The sequence below is a fragment of the Phyllobates terribilis genome, unplaced genomic scaffold, assembly GCF_046119375.1.
Source record: "Phyllobates terribilis strain yellow unplaced genomic scaffold, ASM4611937v1 Scaffold_3__8_contigs__length_932513732, whole genome shotgun sequence".
In the NCBI taxonomy this organism is placed as follows: Eukaryota; Metazoa; Chordata; class Amphibia; order Anura; family Dendrobatidae; genus Phyllobates; species Phyllobates terribilis.
Genome location: NW_027362763.1, coordinates 905,459,615 through 905,481,089, shown reverse-complemented (window position 1 = coordinate 905,481,089; position 21,475 = coordinate 905,459,615). Strand labels below are relative to the sequence as shown.

General features: G+C 42.9%; 1 protein-coding gene across 1 annotated transcript in view; it reads left to right on the top strand.

Moving 5' to 3' along the window:
* IGF2R (insulin like growth factor 2 receptor) overlaps positions 1 to 20,783 on the top strand; it is a 209,529-nt gene extending 188,746 nt beyond the window's left edge. Inside the window, exons 45-48 of the mRNA XM_073672755.1 lie at positions 1,016 to 1,202; positions 6,681 to 6,827; positions 9,778 to 9,847; positions 19,560 to 20,783. Coding sequence (XP_073528856.1) covers positions 1,016 to 1,202; positions 6,681 to 6,827; positions 9,778 to 9,847; positions 19,560 to 19,943 — 788 coding nt within the window. The 3' untranslated portion in view covers positions 19,944 to 20,783. The remainder of the gene's footprint in view (positions 1 to 1,015; positions 1,203 to 6,680; positions 6,828 to 9,777; positions 9,848 to 19,559) is intronic.
* The last annotated feature ends 692 nt before the right edge of the window (positions 20,784 to 21,475 follow it).

Genomic DNA, 21,475 nt, shown 5'->3' with positions numbered 1-21,475 from the left:
AGTCTACAGTGAAGCCACTTTCCCATTACTGGGATAGGAGATGAAAGTTGCTGCTTGTAAGAGTCTATGGTGGTGGGAGGAGCTAGTGACCAATACCGATAATTGTAACTGATGTTTCAAGAGAACTTGCAGCAGAATATTTGTGTCTGCCTCTAGCTCCTCCACGCTCATCCTCCCCCTCCTCCATACAACTTTGAGAACATCCCTTATTTCCTATTTATAAGTAATGGAAAAATATGTCTTCACTTAATAAAGATTTTACAAATTTTGCCCGTGAATTGAGAGTGAGAGATCAGTCCAGGAGGTGAAAGAAGCAGATTTCTCTAAGATATATTACAAGGTTTCTTATTTTCATGTGTCTTGTTGATTTATGAAATAAAAATTAGAACGATTGTTACTCTTTAAAGCTTCTGCCTGATCTATTGTGATTTCTGTGCACAATGGAAAACGCTGCTGTTCCCATAATGTGACACCTGATAAAGCTGCTGTGTCTTTCTAGACCAGAATGTAGATCTGCTGCATTCATTGAAGTCCAAACGCACGTATACATACTGATAAATCCACCAATGCGCCATTAGTACAGACCTGTCTTTGTAGATTTTCCTGCACAAGTGAAATGCCGCACATCCAGTGTTTGGCTGCGGATATAATATAGGTGTACAACATGTCAACATATTAGCTAAAGAGCTGGAGCAAAGTGGAATTTATCAGGTAATGGGACCGCCCACTGGACCGAAAATCCCATACAGTGCCGAGGTTTCAATGATTAAAACACAAGTTATACTGAATCTTTTCTCACAAAACTTCCGTACATATCAATCTACTCAGCTCCCCCTGCTCTATAACATGGTGTCAGCAGATTGGACTGGATTATCATGTTAATAGGTTCCCTTTAATTTCTTCTTGTTCCCAATAACCCTTTTAATATCCAGAAGCCCATTTAAGTATGCATCTGTCTTGACAAAACAAGATTTCTCTTTTTTTCATACTATTTTTATATTTTTTTTCTTTACAGATGATGATTTGGATGTTGTTTTTACCTCAAACTCGCAATGTGGTAAAGACAAAACCAAAAATGCAACTTCCTCCATATTGTTACGTTGCAGCCCATCACATGGGGATGGACAACCAGAGTTCCTACATGAAACTGCAGACTGTCAGTATATGTTCACCTGGCACACTTCTGTTGTTTGCCCACTGATGTAAGTTAATAGTGTACAGCCGAGCAGAACGCTGTTTCTTCACCAACCTTTAACACCTTCCTGACATTAGACATACCAGTACATCCAATGTCTGGTCCCGGTGTATGATGCTTGCTCAGGGGCTGATCCTGCATCATACTCGGCACCACTGGTTGTGCCAGTATTTGCCTTTAACACCGTCGAGCGGAGCACGGTCTGCTGCTGCTGTTACTTTAAAGCACAACTCCAGCGTTTTTTTTCTTTTCAGCGCTATAGTGGCACTTTGAATGTAAGTCCCCTGCCGCCGTTCCTATACTTCCCTTCCGGCTACTTCAACTTTTACCGACACCATTCTGGTCCCACGGCGCCATCTTGTGCCCGTAACTTCTGACTGTCTGGAAGTCAGAAGTTGCTTCACAAGAGCTCAATGCAAGTCTGGGAGCCAGAACAAGGCTCTCATAGACTTGTATTGAAAAGTGACCTCCGACACCCTCCATGAAACACTGGAGCTGCCGGTGGGTCACTTTTTGCTGGAGACCGTCGGGAGGGACACTAGAAAACAATAAAGGTTGTAGCAGGTGAGTATGAGACTGGGCAGGGGCATTAAATTTTAAAGCACCACTCCAACAGTGCAATAAAAAAAACTTGCTGGAGTGGTGCTTTAAATGCCATTGTCAATCTCTGCAAGCATCGTTTAAAGGGCACAGTTCCAGGGACACACCATTCCAGCAAAACTAAAATAATGTGGAGTCAGTATACAGCGGCCATCATTTAAAGTGACTGATTAACCCCATATAATGATTAGCTGTTCTAGTAGGATTTTCCTGACATTTTCTTAGTTGCATTGTAAAGCAAAAGTCATAGTCCGTAAACAACTTTCAACAATTATATCCCATTCCGATTCATTAGATGTACCATGGAACACTGAAGACAACCATCAAGAAATTACTTAAAGGGAATCTTTCAGCAGGTATTTCTATGTAATCTGTGGACAGCATTAGGTCTTGGATAAAACACAAAATTCCACAATGTGTCACAGGTCAGGCTGTGTGCTGCTGTTTACTTACACAGAAGGTTTTATTATCTGGTGATCATTATTGCTGTTACTAGCTGGCATGCAGACACTCATCCGATGCCACCCCTTTTTTGATAAGCAGCTCACTGTCTATAGACAATGTACATAGAGAGTCTGGTGTGAGCGGGGTTAGCTTCCTCAGCTCTGCTGCGTCCTGTATCTAAACACTCTGCTTGTGTCAGAACCACTGCACACCGTAAACTAAGTGATACATAGTTGGATTCAGGATCTCTTTGCCACCATTATGTTGCTCTCAGATGAAGTAGAAAAAACCTGCTGACAGATTCCCTTTGAATTTTGCACAACACTGACATTACCTAGAATTGGGCATTCTCAAAAATTGATTAAAAGACAAGAAGAAAATTGGTCCGGGAGGATGCTAAGAGGCCTACAGCATTATTAACTGAGATGCAGGAATTTCTAGAAAGTACTGGTTGTAAACTGCATGTAAAAACGGTCTCATGTATTATTCATGTGTCTGGCCAGTGGAGTAGGGTGGTAAGGTGAAAGCATTTTCTTACAAAGAAAAACAGTCTGCTAAAAACATGTTTGTCTATTGAGACCAAGGTTGAACTTTTTGGCCATAATTCCAAAATGTATGTTTGGTAGAAAGCCAACTTACTGCATAACCAAAAGAATACCATACCAACAGTGAAGCATGAAAGAGGCAGCTTTATGGCAGTTTTTTTGGCAGCTCAAACTGGGGCTTTATGGCTTTAGTCAAGGGGGAGGGAATTATGAGCAGTTCCAGATATCCGTCAGTTTTACAAAAAAACCTTCAGGCTTCTGCTAAAAAGCTGAAGATGGACAGGTATTTCACCTGTCAAAATGACAACAACCCTAAGCACACCCACAAATCAACAAAAAAATGGCTTTGCCAGAAGAAAATCAAAAATTTGGAATTGCCCAGCCAGAGCCCAGACCTAAATCCAATTGAAAATGTCTGTGTTGACCTGAAGAGGGCATTACACATGGCATGCCCTTACAATCTGACAAATTAGGAGTGCTACTACAAGGAAGAGTGTGAAAAGAGTACCAATTCTAGATGTGAAAAGACTGAATGACATCATAAATTCAAAGGGTACTTCAACAAAGTATTAGTTTAAGGGTGTGCATATTTATGCAACCCACCCACATTATTTTAGTTCTTTAATTCTTTTTCCACCCAAACTATTTATCAATTGAATTGTACAGCTTATAGGTGACAGTAAAGATGGAGAAAATTCTGAAATTATTTTTTTACATGATAAACTTATCATTTTAACAGAAATATATAGACTTGTAATATCCAATGTAATTGCTCAGCGTAGAGCACAGGATAAATGTTATGTACCCCAAAATGCTGCCAATAAAAGCTTCAACTCAACCCACAAAAACCAAGCACCCCCACTTAGGTCTGTCATCTGTTAACAGAAAAATATGGGATTTCCATGTTACTGGTAGCGCAAAGGCTCAGGAAAAGCACCATGGATCTTCCAAAAGGGATCCAGCAAAATCTCTGCTTCCAAATCCAAATGCCCACCTCCATTCTGAGCCCCACAGTGTGCCTACAACCCCAATTAGCATCCACATGTTTGACATTACTGTAGTGAGGAGAGCCCATTTAATTTATGGAGTGCATGTCTCCAGAAGCACATCCTGGGCACAATGTGCTGGGTGCTACAATTAATTGTGAACTTCAATTTATAGGGTACTTTGTAGGTGTATTTGCATTTTCACACTCCAACATCCAACGTGTCCTTGTTTTTGGAAAACACCCATGGAGTCAAAATCATTACAACTGTAGGTAAATTCCCAGAGTTGTGTAATTTCCAAAATGGGGTCGATTGAGGAGGGTTTTTACTGTTCAGGTACCTAAGGGTCTCTGCCAGTGTGTCATGGCACCCATAAACCATTCCAGTAAAATGTGCACTGCACTCTAATATGGCTATCTTTCCCTTCTGAGCTTTGCACTGTGGCTGAAAAGTAATTTTCAACCACATATATGAGGTATTGGCATACGTAGGAGAAAATTCATAAATTGTGTGGTCCATTTTCTCCTATTAGCCTTTGTGAAAATTAAAAACTTCAGACTAAGCCAACATTTTAGTGGAAAAATTGTAATTTTTCTGCAATTTACCTGTGGGTTAACAATGCTAACTACGTAAATAGATAAATTCCTTGAGGGTGCAGTTTCCAAAATGGGGTCACTTATGGGGAGATTCTGCTGTTTTGGCACCTTGTAGTCTCTCAGAACGCGACATGGCGTCTTCAATGATTTTCAGCAAAAATTGCGCTCCCAAAGTTAAATGGTGCTCCATCCCTTCCGAGCCCTTCACTTATCAACCACATACTGGATATCCGCATATGCAGGAGAAAATTTACCCCACATTCTATTGCGCAATTTCTATTGATTTCCTTGTGAAAATGAAAAGTGTGGGGTTAAAGCAACATTTTAATGGGAAAAAAACACTATTTATTTTTCACGTAAACCCTTCTGAGCCCTGCAATATGCACAAACAGCAGTAACTGACCACTTATGGGGGTATTGTCGTACAGGGTTCATTTTCTCCTTTTACTCTTGTGAAAATGAAAAATTTGGAGCTAAAAAAACATTTCGGTAAAATATAAATAAATATATAAATATTTATTACATACCACATACTCTTTTATATTTATTTCCTCCAGTTTGCATTAATTCCAGTGACGCACCTAAATGGTTATCAAACTTTCTGAATGAGAGATTAAATATGTTGAGGGTGCAGATTTTAAAAATGGGGTCTTGTTTGTCAGTTTTCTGACATGTAGGCCATGCAAAGTCACTTCAGATGTTAAATGTCCCCTAAACATAAATTTTGAAAATACCGTATATGCTCGAGTATAAGCCGAAGTACCTAATTTTACCCAAAAAACTGGGAAAACTTATTGACCAGAGTATAAGCCTAGGGTAGGAAATGCTGTAGCTACTGGTAAATTTCCCCATCCTGGTACGCATTGCTCCCTCATCCCTCAATCCTGGTATGCATGGCCTCCTCATCCCCCAATCCTGGTATGCATGGCCTCCTCATTCCCCAATCCTGGTATGCATGACACTTCTCATCCCCCAATCCTGGTATGCATGGCCTCCTCATCCCCCCAATCCTGGTATGCATGACCTCCTCATCCCCCCAATCCTGGTATGCATGACCTCCTCATCCCCCAATCCTGGTATGCATGGCCTCCTCATCCCCCAATCCTGGTATGCATGGCCTCCTCATCCCCCAATCCTGGTATGCATGGCCTCCTCATCCCCCAATCCTGGTATGCATGGCCTCCTCATCCCCCAATCCTGGTATGCATGGCCTCCTCATCCCCCAATCCTGGTATGTATGGCCCCATCACTGCACACATAAAAAAATAAACACTTATACTCACCTCTGCTCCAGCGCTGCGTCCTGTCATCGTGCTGCAGCTCATGTTGGCATCTGAGAGCGCAAAGCGTCACTGCCCTGCGCTCTCAGACGCTGATGTGAGCTCCCGCTGCCGGCATATTCACTCCTCTCCACGCCGCTGCTGCAAAACCCCCCCCCACCTCACTATCCACCAACGGAATTTTTATATACTCGGGTATATACCCAAGCATAAGCCATGGGGGGGGGCTTTTCAGCACAAAAAAAATGTGCTGAAAAACTCAGCTTGTTCTCGAGTATATACGGTATAAAAAAAAAATGAAAAATTTCTGCTAAACTTAAAAATTCATTCATATAGACTCATTCTGTCAGGTTGTTTTTAATGCACGCCGAATGTTATAAAAAAGAAAAGACCACCCTAAAAAAATTTACTGATTTGTGCGTGGGTTATTTTTTTTGCAATTCCATTGTACTTTTCACATTTTCCAGTCCATTGTATGGTAGAATGAACAGTCTCATACAAAACTACTGCTCATCACATTAAAAAACAAGGCATATGGATATTAAGAAGGGGTATAACACAGTTATGGCTCATGAAAAAAGGAGGAACAAACAAAAGTTCTGGTGTTGAGCGAACATGCTCGGATAAGGCATTATCCGAGCTTGCTTGTGTGCTAACAGTGTGTCTTCGGCGTGCTCGAAAAATATGTTTGTATCGCCGCGGCCGCAAGTCTCGCAGCTGTTAGGCAGCCGAAACACACGTGAGATTGCTTGTTTGTTAGTGCCAAAGACACTAAGTTAGCACACGAGCACGCTCGGATAATGCCTTATATTTCGCTCAACACTGAAAAGTACCAAAATCTGAAAATTGCCAGGTCTGGAAGGGTTAATGGGGTGGGTTTTTTTTTTGTTTGTTTTTTTTTTGGTACATCTGTTTGAAGTCTGTATCACAGTAATACTGCAACATCCTATTTGCTGCCCCCTTCTCCATATTTTAACCAGAATGTTACATGTACATTTTTTGTATGATTTCTCTTTTGTTCTTGTATGTTACAGTCCAGAAGGCACCGGTGGCAAATCCGATGAGAATCAATATCAAGGCCTGTCTGGTCGGAGCCAAGCTGTAGGTGCCATTCTCAGCATTCTTCTGGTGATTCTAGTTGCATGTTTAGTTGTACTATTATTGTACAAGAAAGACAGAAGGTGAGCAGGCATTATTGTTTTGCTTTTTTTGTTACTTCTTATTTTTATGATGTACTTACAGCTTGCCTATGAGCCAAACATGGTAAGGGCGTAACCTAAACTATATCCTGATATTCTCTTTTCCGCTCTTCCACTTTCCGTGTAAATCCATGTTAAATTAGTAAAATTCAGTGACCTGGGCTACTTTGAATAAGCTGTGGTCAATGAGCTGTTGATGGTAGACCAGCTGGACCAGTGTCTTAAAGGGATTGTCCACTACTCCGACAACCCCTTCAACCTATTCTGAAATAATATCACTTATGTTGACCGCTGGTGCCAGCTCCATTCCAGCATTGTCGGCATTGACTCGCCCAAAGGATCAATCGACATTATGTCACACAATTCCTCCAGCCAATCAATGGTCGCTTCGCTCTCCCCGCCTTTAATGCACAAGTCGTCGTTCCTGCAAACACACATGCTATAACAGTAGAAGGCCAATTTGAGTGTCATTGCAAATGCCTCATTCACACGTGTTCCATATTGGTCTTTCACAAATAGAATGCATAAGCTTTAGACCAGGGGTGCACAGCGGGTGGCCCACAATACCATTCTTTGCAGCCCTCAGCTATCTGGCCACAGACTTGCTTGATGGTGTCTGGTAGCTGGTCATATGCATCTTCTATGTCAGGGAGGAGTCACCATCGGGACAGGTACCAATGGTATAATGTGTGGCCTTCTCTGGGTCCCCATATTTTGGCATAATGTGGGAGTCCGGTAGAACGGAAAGTAGTAAATGAGGTGAAGAAGTGGTGCTATATACATTGTGGTTTATGGGAGAGTGGAAAAATGACTATTTCAGCATCTCGCATAAACTACAAGAAAAAGAGCTGAATCCATGGTCTCTTTCTTCCTGGATAGTGAACAGGGGAGAATACTCCTGATAAATGGGAGCCCTTAAAATAGTCCCAGAGACTAAATGTGTAAGACGTCTGTGAGCAAAATTGTGTGCAAATTGGATCACCGAGCATTGGAAAAGCACTGTTCAGATGACTTCAGATTTCTGATGCACCATGATGATGAGAGTGTCAGAATTAGTCTGAACACAGATTGCAATGTATGGACTGGCCGTGAGTCACGTGACGGTGGTCCGCACTCGGACCATAATACATGGATGTCTGGATTTGGTCTTAGGTGCAAGCAGCATAAATCAGTGAGTCCTTTCTGTCAGGTATGAACAGTTCAGGTTGGTGAAGGTGGAACATGGGTGTCGGGAATGTTTTCTTGGCAGTTTCGTGATAGCTGCTTACACTATGTCAGGGTATACACCTCTCCATGAATCAGGAGCATCTGACGAGTGACATACGCCTCGTCAGAAATCCTACTTCAGTCTCTGACTGGAGTAAGATTTTTGTTGTAGGAACTGCCACAGCTCATGAATTAGACGATTGTCACACCCCAACTCATCCCATTGTGCATTAGTTGAGAGAAACTGGTATAGAAACGCCAAAAGTCGCAACATTTTTGCAACTTTTCAAAGTAATTTATGCCAGAAATCTGACAAAATTGCTTTAATGAACTGGGGCCATACAATATCTCTGTGATCGAGTAGAACGGGCTGTTCAGAGCATGTCAGTACCTCCACCTAATTTGTTTAGAAGCTATCCTGTCCGCAGTCTTCTTGTAGAACAATTTCAACATCTTGGAAGAATCCATGTCATGACATGATCGTTTTAGCATGGTAGATGAAATAATTTTGCACATGCAAATGATCTTACAATTGCCCCTAGGGTGGTCCCGTCTGAAAAAGTGCAGCAAAAAATGAGCATGGTGTAAAACAATGTCATTTACATTGTCGTGCACGTGTTCCATTTTTTGCTAATTCTTTTAACAGTTTCAGGTTTCGGAAGCCTTAAATTGGTTAATAGAAGTTACAGTACATGTTCATTCTTCTAGTGGCTTCATTTCGCCCTATTCATTAAGAGGTGTGGGCCTCTTTATGAATCAGGAGCTTCACAATCCAGCTCGCCCCTCATCAAGATGGAGGAGAACGCTGGTCTTCATGAATCAGGCCTCAGGGTACATACACCTCCACTTTTTCCATAATTCCACTGTTCTGACAGCGCTGATCCTTGTCGCTTGGTTTTCTCTCCCCCTGCACTGAGCAACAGCCTCACTGACATGCACAGTCCACCAGTAAGGCCATTGCCTACTACATGGAGAATATAACACGTGTGACCAGAAATGCATGCTGTAGGCTTGTGAATACAGTGTTCATCAGGATGTGGATCCGACAATTAATGCCAAGGAAAACCGTTTTCAGAGATTTGCTGGGGAGATCTGGAGCTCTTTGTGAACCTTGGAGTTGGCTCGTATATCTGTGTGCCTTTAAGCCTCAGTGTGGCACAGTTACTATTTTACAAGGCATGAACCTAGGTCGCCTATATTAATTGCTATTATATGTAATGTAGTAAGAAAGTAATTATCTCTTCCTTAAGTGTCCCTAGTGAACTTAGTTTTTTTTTCCGCATTTGATGCCTAAAAGGCTATAGAATATGGCACAGGCCATGGTTTATTTGGCAAATAAATATAGGTAAAGACTGAATCAAGCATGTGTCCGTATAGCAAGGGATTAAAGTGGCAGCAGATTCATCATTGTGATTGACTGCTGTGAAGTTCTGATAGAGGGGGCGAGGATTCGCTGACCAACAACCAAGAAGTTACCTCTATGACCGGTAATTTAGCTCTGCCAGGCTGTGTTGGTGCAATAGGAAAGGAAGCGGTTTAGAGTTAGAACAAAGCAGTAGAAGAAATGTATCACAGGGAAATATGATGACCACTTCTCTATTGTGACAACAAATAAGGGTCCAGCAATTGTTAATCTCTGCTGATTCATTATTTACTTTTCTAATCGGTCTTTTGGTCCAATATCTAATTTGTTAAATGACGTTTTACACCTTTTGTTTATTCTAAGGGAAACTGTAATGTACAAGCTGACCAACTGCTGCCGGAGAAGTTCCACTGTGTCCTACAAATACACCAAGGTAAATGGTGGCTTTCCATTAAAATCCCTCATTAGCCGCTCTCACAAATGACATTTCCAAAAAAATGTAGCAATTCCATTTTCATTTAGAACAGTCTTCACTGTGCAGTAAAAATGCCGTGTTTAACTTTATTCTGAGGTTGTGTACAATCACTGTGATTCCAAATATATAGTTGTTTTTTTAAATGTTTTATTAGTGTTGTAAGTTCCCTAGGCAATATATGTAAAACTGGGATCGTTCAATCACTGGAACAACACATCTTTATACCTTTGTACTGTGTACAATTCGGTCAGGGTTCTCCTATTAATTATAGATTTTTTTTCTTAAAGGGAACCCATCATGAAAATGCATTTCAAACAGTTGGGGGTTTATTTTTTGTAACATAATAGTGTTTGTGTATGAAAAATACAAAATGTTTGTGATTTTACTTTTTACAATAAAAGTGGTCTGATTTTATTTAAGAAAAAAAAGAAAAAAAAAAAAGGAACTAATCAATCATTGACTTAATGCTGCCCGAACCACAGGCAGCAAGAATTGGAAACTGGTTGCGCAATTGCAGCCACGTATGTTAACTCCAAGTATGATTTTTCTGAAAAGCCGCAGCGTTTCTAAGTAACATGTACCTAACTGCAGTCGCACATCCAGTGGTTTTCCTGTATTTCAGACTAAATAAATCAGATTGAGTTACCCTTAAACAAATATTGGTTAGCCCTACCCTAAAAATTAGTCGTGAAATTTAATTAACTTAAAAAAATTAGGAAAACTGACCCTATGCACCTTTAGATCCATAAGGGCCGAATGTCCTCCAGGAGCTGTCCCATCTTTTCTGGGCTGTGGGAACCTGGCATGACGTTCTGCAGCAGTCTTTAGTATCTTGTGTGTTTGACTAAATTAGCGCTGCCTGCATCATTATAGCAGCAGTTACTTTTCTGTAATTGCTGTTTATAATGCAAGCTGCACTCCGTTAGTCAAAAGCAACATGCAATATCTTGTGTTTTAACACTACAGACTGATGTGGAGGGTTGTGTGATGCCATGCAGTATGCCGGGGGGTCCCACAGCCCAGAAGTTCGGACCAGTCTCCTGCTGGAGAGTCAGATTTTTTGGAATATACTTTAAATGTATAACGTTTAGCCAAAAATGAGAAATTGATTTTGACAAACTTTTGGGGTAGGGCTAGCTAGTGTTTGGTGCACTTAAAGGGCTGTTCTGGCTCTGTTTGCTTGCACATCAGAAGCTGTGCAGGTCCACTTATGGTATGTCTACTGATACATGCTGATCGCACATGGGTCCTAGCAGTTATTAGTAAACGTGATGTGACCGACCCCACTTAACTATAGATGAGGGAATGAGTAGATCCGGACTACCCCTTTTAATAGGAATAATAGCATCGGTTACAGGGTCGACAGTGCTTGAACGATCAATGCAGCATTCTTTTGATTGATGGTGATGAATAGGTGATAAATTGCAATTGTGAAACAACAACCCTTTTAAGGCTGGTTTTCTGGTGGCCTTCCATAATAGTTATTGCAGGGTTTCATCTCTTATTCCCTTTCTGGTACAATGCTGTTCTCTTCAGCCACAGCAGAGTTCATGTCAGTAGCCACAATCTATCATGGATAAGAAATGTTTTTATAACTATGTAAAGGGAATCTTATCAGCGGATTCATGACGCCAAAATCACGTGCAGCAAGAATCAGAAATCGGCTCCTGTGTATCCTAAGCATCTGTCTTTTACTCCGAAACGCTGTGGCATTTCAGAGAAAAACATAGTTGAAAGCGCAACCAAGGACAAGGTGACTCGCCCACTCCTGAGATGTTGCCCCCACTGCAAACAGGAAATACATACAGGTGCATCTCACTAAATTAGAATATCATCAAAAAGTTCATTTATTTCAGTTCTTCTATACAAAAAGTGAAACTCCTATTATATAGAGTCATTACACACAGAGGGATCTATTATATAGAGTCATTACAAACAGAGTGATCTATTTCAAATGTTTATTTCTGTTAATGTTGATGATTATGGCTTACAACCAATGAAAACACAAAAGTCATTATCTCAGTAAATTAGAATACTTTATAACAACAGCTTGAAAAATGTTTTTAAAATCTGAAATGTCCTACTGAAATGTATGTTCAGTAAATGCACTCAGTACTTGTCGGGGCTCCTTTAGCATCAATTACTGCATTAATGCGGCGTGGCATGGAGGCGATCAGCCTGTGGCACTGCTGAGGTGTTATGGAAGCCCAGGTTGCTTTGATAGCAGCCTTCAGCTCATCTGCATTGTTGGGTCTGGTGTCTGTCCTCTTCCTGTTGACAATACCCCATAGATTCTCTATAATAGATTCTTTATGGGGTTAAGGTCAGGCGAGTTTGCTGGCCAATCAAGCACAGTGATACTGTTGTTTTTAAACCAGCTGTTGGTACTTTTGGCAGTGTGGACAGGCGCCAAGTCCTGCTGGAGAATGAAATTTCCATCTCCAAAAAGCTTGTTGGCAGAGGGAAGCATGAAGTGCTCTACAATTTCCTGGTAGACGGCTGCACTGACTTTGGTCTTGATAAAACACAGTGGACCTACACCAGCAGATGACATGGCTCCCCAAACCATCACTGATTGTGGAAACTTCACACTAGACCTCAAGCAGCTTGGATTGTGGCCTCTCCACTCTTCCTCCAGACTCAGGGACCTTGATTTCCAAATGAAAAGCAAAATGTACTTTGCATTTACTTAGTGTCAATGACTGCCTTCTGGACAGCTGTCAAGTCAGCAGTCTTCCCCATGATTATTTTAATTTACTGAGATAATGACTTCTGGGTTTTCATTGTCTGTAAGACATAATCATCAACATTAACAGAAATAAACACTTGAAATAGATCACTCTGTTTGTAATGACTATATAATATATGAGTTTCACTTTTTGTATTGAAGAATAGTGTTGAGCCACCCCCGTAGTGTTCGGGTTCGGTTCATCGAACACCGGGATGTTCGAGGAACTGTTCGTCGAACTGTTCGGCGAACACCTTAGAACACCGTCGAACACCGTTAAAACCAATGGCAGGCAAACAAAAACACATAGAAACACACAGAAAACACCTTCAAAGGTGTCCAAAAGCTGACAAACTGCTCAGAAGACGCTCTCTTTAAAAAAGCCGGCCGGCAATTCAGCAGCGGCATACACCGGTACCCGACAATTTAGACAAGAAGGAATAGAGCTTCACACATAGATTAGATAGATAGAAACATGCCAATCACATATATAATAAGTACAGTGATAGTGTTGGTTACTGTACTTGTCATTTAGTGTAAAGGATTTATTTAAAAAAATAATAGTGTTTTCATGCACCGTCTCTTTAAAAAAGCCGGCCGGCAATTCAGCAGCGGTACCCGACAATTTAGAACAGAAAGATAGAGCATCACACATAGATTAGATAGATAGAAACATGTCAGTCACATATATATGAAGTACAGTGACAGTGTTGGTTACTGTACTTGTCATTTAGTGTTAAAATAAAGGATTTATTAAAAAAAAAATTGGCGTGGGGGTCCCCGTAATTTTAGTCTCTAGCGGAGGTTAAGCAGACGGCTGGGGCAGATGTTTGAAGCCTGGGAAGGGGGTAATACTCATGGAGCTTCCCAGGCTACTAATATCAGCCCCCAGCTGAATACCTAGCCTTTACTAGCTATTAAAATGGGGGACCCCCCCAAAAAAATGACGTGGGGTCCCCCCTATTTTAATAGCTAGCAAAGACTAGGCAGACAGCTGGGGGCTGATATTAATAGCCCAGGAAGGGTGCCATGAATATTGGCCCCCTCCCAGGCTAGAAACACCAGCCGTCAGCCGCCCCAGAAATGGCGCATCCATAGGATGCGCCAATTCTGGCACTTAGCCTCGCTCTTCCACGCTGCCCTGGTGCGGTGGCAGGGGGTAATAGGGCTGGGGTTGATGTCAGCTTATAATGCCAGCTGACATCAAGCCCAGGTTAGTAATGGAGAGGCGTCTATAAGACACCCCCATTACTAACCCCATAGTCAAAGTTACAAAAAAAACCACAAACACCCAGAATAAAGTCCTTTAATTGAAATAAACACACAATTCTTTATTGTTCTAAATTAAACTCTACTTACCATCACGCCCATTCCAGCTGAAGCCAACGATCTCCTGCAATAAAAGAAAAATAATAAAGCAACATCATCCTTACCTTTCCATGGTTCCCACGACAGCTTCAGCTCTGCTACATCGAGATGACAGGCTGGACCGCAGCAGAACGCTGCCATCCAGCCTGTCATCCCGCAGACACTGAGAAGCGCAGGCATGCTTGCGCTCCTCAGTGTCTCTCTGTGATGGCATAAAGATGAGCCGACAAAGAACTCGGCTCACCTCATGCACGTCACTGACAGCGTGGGAAAATTCTCCTGCACTCAGCGCTTCAGCGTGAGAATTTTCCCACGCTGTCAGTGACGTGCATGAGGTGAGCTCATGTCCAATGAACTCGGCTCACCTCATGTACGTCACTGACAGCGTGGGAGAATTCTCACGCTGAAGCGCTGAGTGCAGAAGAATTTTCCCACGCTGTCAGTGACGTGCATGAGGCTGATATTTAAATTTGGCGCACAAATCGGTGATTGGTCGCGGGCAGCGTCCGCGACCAATCAGCACGGCAGTGTTTAACTTTGGCGGCAAGATCAGTGATTGGTCGCGCGCCAAGACCGCGACCAATCACCGATTTGGGCGCCACATTTAAATATCGGCCGCGACCAATCAGCACAGCGTTGTTTAAATGTGGATCCAAGATCGGTGATTGGTCGCGGCCGATATTTAAATTTGGCGCACAAATCTGTGATTGGTCGCGGGCAGCGTCTGCGACCAATCAGCACAGTAGTGTTTAACTTTGGCGGCAAGATGAGTGATTGGTCGCGGTCAAGACGGCGACCAATCACCGATTTGTGCCGCACATTTAAATAGCGGCCGCGACCAATTGGATGTCAGCGCCGCTCCCCGGTCCTCCCTTCACACCCTAGCCGCATGGATGTCAGCGGCGCTGCCTGTGTGGATACTTCCGCTGCGAGAACCCGGGACATGAGCGGGCGCTCGCAGCAGAAGTATCCCGACCCACAGCGCCGCTCCCCGGTCCTCCTTTCACACCCTAGCCGCTGATGTCCCCACAGTATCCGCATGGTGTTACAAAGGTCCGGACATTTGTGTTAAAAATCACTGATTGGTCGCTGGCGCTGCCCACGACCAATCACCGATTTGGGCGCCAAATTTAAATATCAGCCGCGACCAATCACCGATTTGGGCGCCAAATTTAAATATCCTCCGCGACCAATCACGCATCTTGGCTCCACATTTAAACACCGCTGTACTGATTGGTCGCGGACGCTATTTAAATGTGGCGCCAAAATCGGTGATTGGTCGCGCCCAGCGTCGGCGACCAATCAGCACAGCGGTGTTTAAATGTGGAGCCAAGATTGGTGATTGGTTGCAGCCGATATTTAAATTTAGCGCCCAAATCGGTGATTGGTCGCGGGCAGCGCCAGCGACCAATCAGCGATTTTTAACACAAATGTCCGGATCTTTGTAACACCATGCGGATACTGTGGGGACATCAGCGGCTAGGGTGTCAAGGGAGGACCGGGGAGCGGAGCTGCGGGTCGGGATACATCTGCTGCGAGCAGTCGCTCATCTCCCGGCTTCTCGCAACGGAAGTATCCGACCAGGCAGCGGCGCTCCCCGGTCCTCACCAATACGATTAGCTGATTGGTCGCGCTCTCCGCACGCGACCAATCAGTGATCTTGGCGCTAAAGTTAAACACCGCTCTGCTGATTGGTCGTGGACGCTGCCCGCGACCAATCACCGATTTGGGCGCCACATTTAAATAGCGGCCGCGACCAATCACCGAGCTTGGCGCCAAATTTAAACAACGCTCTGCTGATTGGTCGCGGACGCCAGACGCGACCAATCAGCGAGATTGGCGCCAAATTTAAACCCCGCTCTGCTAATTGGTCGCGGATGCCGGCCGCGACTAATCAGCATTATTGGCGCCAAATTTAAACACCGCTCTGCTGATTGGTCACAGTTGCCTTCCGTGACCAATCAGCGATTTTGACGCCAAATTTAAACACCACTCTGCTGATTGGTCGCGGCCGGCGATTGCGACCAATCAGCATTATTGGCGCCAAATTTAAACCCCGCTCTGCTGATTGGTCGTGACCGCCGGCCGCGACTAATCAACATTGTTGCCGCCAAATTTAAACACCGCTCTGCTGAATGGTCGAGGTCGTGACCAATCACCATTATTGGCGCCAAATTTAAACACCGCTTTGCTGATTGGTCGCGACCACAACCTATCAGCATTATTGGCGCAAAATTTAAACCCCGCTCTGCTGATTAGTCGCGACCGCCGGCCGTGACCAATCAGTGATATAGTCGCCAAATTTCAACACCGCTTTGCTGATTGGTCGCGGTTGCTGGCCGCGACCAGTTAGCGATTTTGGCGCCAAATTTAAACACCGCTCTGCTGATTGCGCCGGGTCTGCCGCATACATATTCTAGAATACCCGATGCGTTAGAATCGGGCCACCATCTAGTTTCATGAAATAATTTAAAAAAAAATTGACGTGGGGCTTCGCACTATATTTGTGTCCAGCCAGGTAGAGCAGGCAGGAACGGGCTGCCCCCAACTGCCTATTTGTACCTGGCCGGACACAACAATATAGGGAAGCCCTTTTTTTCTTAATTATTTCATGAATTTCATGAAATAATTAAAAAAAAAAAATACGTGGGGCTTCGCCCTATTTTTGTGTCCAGCCAGGTACAACTAGGCAGCTGGGGGCTGGAATCTGCAGCGCAGGGAGACCCAAGCTTTCTGGGTCACCCCAGCTGCAAATTGCAGTCCGCAGCCACCCCGGAAAATGGCGCGTTCATAGAAGCGCCATCTTCTGGCGCTGTACCCAACTCATCCAGGGCCCTGGTGCGGTGGCTCACTGGGTAATAAAGGGGTTAGGGCCAGCTTGGCATTATCAGCTGGCCCTAAGCCCGAAATTCATGGGGTCACGCCAATATTAGACATGACCACTATGAATTTCTAGTAAAGTATTTAAAAAAAACACAACACCCTGAAAAAAGTCCTTTAATTGAAATAAACACACAATTCTTTATTGTTCTAAATTAAACCATACTTACCGTCACGCCCATTCCAGCTGAAGCCAACGATCTCCTGCAATAAAAGAAAAATAATAAAGCAACCTCATCCTTACCTTTCCATGGTTCCCAGACAGCTTCAGCTCTGCTACATCGAGATGACAGGCTGGACCGCAGCAGAACGCTGCCATCCAGCCTGTCATCCCGCAGACACTGAGAAGCACAGGCATGCTTGCGCTCCTCAGTGTCTCGCTGTGACGGCATCCAGATGAGCCGAGGTCATGTCCAATGAACTCAGCTCACCTCATGCACGTCACTGACAGCGTGGGAAAATTCTCCTGCACTCAGCGCTTCAGCGTGAGAATTTTCCCACGCTGTCAGTGACGTGCATGAGGTGAGCTCATTCATGTCCAATGAACTCGGCTCACCTCATGCTCGTCACTGACAGCGTGGGAAAATTCTCACGCTGAAGCGCTGAGTGCAGGAGAATTCTCCCACGCTGTCAGTGACGTGCATGAGGTGAGCCGAGTTCATTGTCGGCTCATCTTTATGCCGTCACAGCGAGACACTGAGGAGCGCAAGCATGCCTGCGCTTCTCAGTGTCTGCGGGATGACAGGCTGGATGGCAGCGTTCTGCTGCGGTCCAGCCTGTCATCTCGATGTAGCAGAGCTGAAGCTGTCCTGGGAACCATGGAAAGGTAAGGATGAGGTTGCTTTATTATTTTACTTTTATTGCAGGAGATCGTTGGCTTCAGCTGGAATGGGCGTGGTGGTAAGTATGGTTTAATTTAGAACAATAAAGGATTGTGTCTTTATTTCAATTAAAGGACTTTATTCTGGGTGTTTGTGTTTTCTTTTAACTTTGACTATGGGGTTAGTAATGGGGGTGTCTTATAGACGCCTCTCCATTACTAACCTGGGCTTGATGTCAGCTGGCATTATAAGCTGACATCAACCCCAGCCCTATTACCCCACTGCCACCGCTACAGGGCAGTGGGAAGAGCGAGGCTAAGTGCCAGAATTGGCGCATCCTATGGATGCGCCATTTCTGGGGCGGCTGACGGCTGGTGTTTCTAGCCTGGGAGGGGGCCAATATTCATGGCACCCTTCCTGGGCTATTAATATCAGCCCCCAGCTGTCTGCCTAGCCTTTGCTAGCTATTAAAATAGGGGGGACCCCACGTCATTTTTTTTGGGGGGTCCCCCATTTTAATAGCTAGTAAAGGCTAGGTATTCCGCTGGGGGCTGATATTAGTAGTCTGGAAAGCTCCGTGGGTATTACCCCCTTCCCAGGCTTCAAACATCTGCCCCAGCCGTCTGCTTAACCTCCGCTAGAGACTAAAATTACGGGGAACCCCACGCCAATTTTTTTTTAAATAAATCCTTTATTTTAACACTAAATGACAAGTACAGTAATCAACACTATCACTGTACTTCTTATATATGTGACTGACATGTTTCTATCTATCTAATCTATGTGTGATGCTCTATTCCTTCTATTCTAAATTGTCGGGTACAGATGCTGAAATGCCGGCCGGCTTTTTTAAAGAGACAGTGCATGAAAACACTATTATTTTTTTAATAAATCCTTTACACTAAATGACAAGTACAGTAAGCAACGCTGTCACTGTACTTCATATATATGTGACTGACATGTTTCTATCTAATCTATGTGTGATTCTCTATTCTTTCTATTCCAATTGTCGGGTACCGCTGCTGAATTGCCGGCCGGCTTTTTTAAAGAGACGGTGCATGAAAACACTATTATTTTTTTTTATAAATCCTTTACACCAAATGACAAGTACAGTAAGCAACACTGACACTGTCACTGTTCTTCATATATATGTGGCTGACATGTATGCCGCTGCTGAATTGCCGGCTTTTCATGTTTCACTGTTGTCACTGTTCCCATCGATTTGGGCAATCACTGTAATGCCACAAATACCATGGCTGTGGCATTACAGTGAGTGGCAGACAATCCCTGCATGATTGGTGCTCTAAATAGCGCCAGACATGCAGGACAAGCTTTTGATGCACGAACAGTTATCGAACATAACCTCGAACAGCCGAATTTTTTGCAAATCGTTCGGGTTCGTCGAACAACTCGAACACCGCCCAAAACAGCTCGAATTTGAGATTGGCGAACAGTTCTAGTCGAACACCGCTCATCTCTATTGAAGAACTGAAATAAATTAACTTTTTGATGATATTCTAATTTAGTGAGATGCACCTGTATATTGTATTCCCTGGAGAAAGCGAGGGATTTGGAGGACTCTGATCTTATTTTTGAACAGGAAAGAAGCCAAATTCCCCAAAGAAGTTAATTACAAACTTTCATAACTTTCCATGTTGGACACCATATTGAAAGGAAATAAAAAAGTTTAGTTGCTTTTTAATTATTTTGACTGTACATTTATTCATAAAGGGATCAGCCTTATTTATCTCCCTTTAATTACACATTTTCTGACTTATCTAATCCTAAAATTTCCCATGTGTAAATTTGAAATTACTCTCATTTGTTCAGTTTCTCCGTTATTTAATTTACCTAACTGGTTTACATTGTTCAGATCAACACAGAAGAAGTGGATAATGAAACAGAGTGGCTAATGGAAGAAGTGTCTGCCAACCATGGAAAACCACTTCATGAAAATGGTCATGTTAGGAGTGTCAAGGCTGGAGCCTTCACCTCACTGCACGTTGATGATCTTGACAGTGAAGATGAGGTTTTAACCGTCCCTGAAGTCAGAATACAGTCAGCGAGAAACAAACAGAGGAATTCTAACCGGTCTGTAGGCCAGTACTCTTCTGCCAGCGATGAGAACTTGATAGGAATTGCCAACGGAGGACAAGGACAGACTGGGCAATCCAGATCTACTGAACGTAAAAAGGAAAACAAGCTTCCTGTAGCTTCCTTTCATGATGACAGTGATGAGGACATGCTGAATGTCTAGTGTGGCGCTGCATTATTAGTCCTTCCTCCTAATTGTGCCTAAAATTTTTTTTGTTTAAATGGACAATGCTACCGCAACCAAATATGCGCAATTTTTTTTAAAGAACCTTTTATAGGTTAAAATTAAATCTGAACATGGGAAGACAGGGAATTTTTTTTCCATTCTCTGCTTATAGCATTGATGGAATTATGGGGAATTTCTGCACTGGAGACTTGAAGGAAGCTTTATGTGCAGTGTTTTGTTTTAAGAATCCCTGCACTAAATGGTAGATGTAATCATTGGAACTTCCTTTCTTACTACGGGAGCTGGTACCTTCTTGTATTATGTAAATTGTTCTTCGCAATCAATGAAAGTCAGAAGATACAAGCTATTTCCTTTCTTATTGGATCCTCTGTCTCTGGCAACACAAATCAAGTGTGACTTACATATTCACTTGAACTTCAACTCAGGTTGGCTGTATGAAGCAGTATACTATTCCTGCCGGCAGGGTGTTAATTAATGAAGGGACAGATCAAGAAATGCACTCCTATTTGATAATATTTACTGGTACCATTGCGTTAAGTCCGAATTATGATTTATTGTGTTAGGAATATCCGCTTTTCTTTAAGTGATCCACCCTGAAGAAGTATTTCTTATATAAATATATGTACATATCTGCTGCTGTCCTGTGCACGGTGTCCAATAGAAAAACTAAGTTATTACAATGTGTCGGAAACAATCATTAAACTTGAAGCAGAAATATGAGGCCTGTATGTGGCATAAGAGCAGTTGTATTTGTGATGTTGGCTTAGAATATATATTTTTTTTTTATGGCAGTCAGTAAATCCATTTTTAAACTAATGCCCAGCAGAAGTCTTATTTTGCTATCATTGCCTTTAAAGGTAATGTCCACTTTATGCATCTTTTATTAAGATGTCTTTCCAGATGATAAGGTCATCAGTATTCTACAGCGGTGACCCCGGCGATCAGAGCAACTATTCAGTATCCCTGCAGTACCAATAAAACATAACACACTGAAATAAATGCAGGACCCCCAGAGGGCGACACTTGTAGTTACTCTCATTATAGATGAGGGACCACTCCCTTGATTTCTGAACTAAGCAACTCCATTTATAGACAATCTTGGATGGAGCAAATTATAACACATCTAATACATTTCTGCTTTGTTATACTCAACAGCTACATACCTATGTTAAGACCATCCCAGTGCAAAAACATATATATTTTAAAGTTTTGCGTTTTCTTTCCCATTTTGCACTTTTTCTTTTCAACTATTGCACATAGATTTCTAAACCATGTTTTGTTTACTGTTTGTGTGTTCTCTTGGCCAGCTTCTTGAGTCAATTCTAATATGTAAGAGACACTGGGTGTATTGTTTTTAGTGTATGTAAGGCTAAATTTATCCTTGTTTTGAAATACTGTACTATATGCATCAGGTATTCCTACCATCTCTTATTGAGCACATGCAATAATATAATATTTTCAGGCTAGAATCCAGAATTTAACGGTGTTGTCTAGTCATATGCTACAAA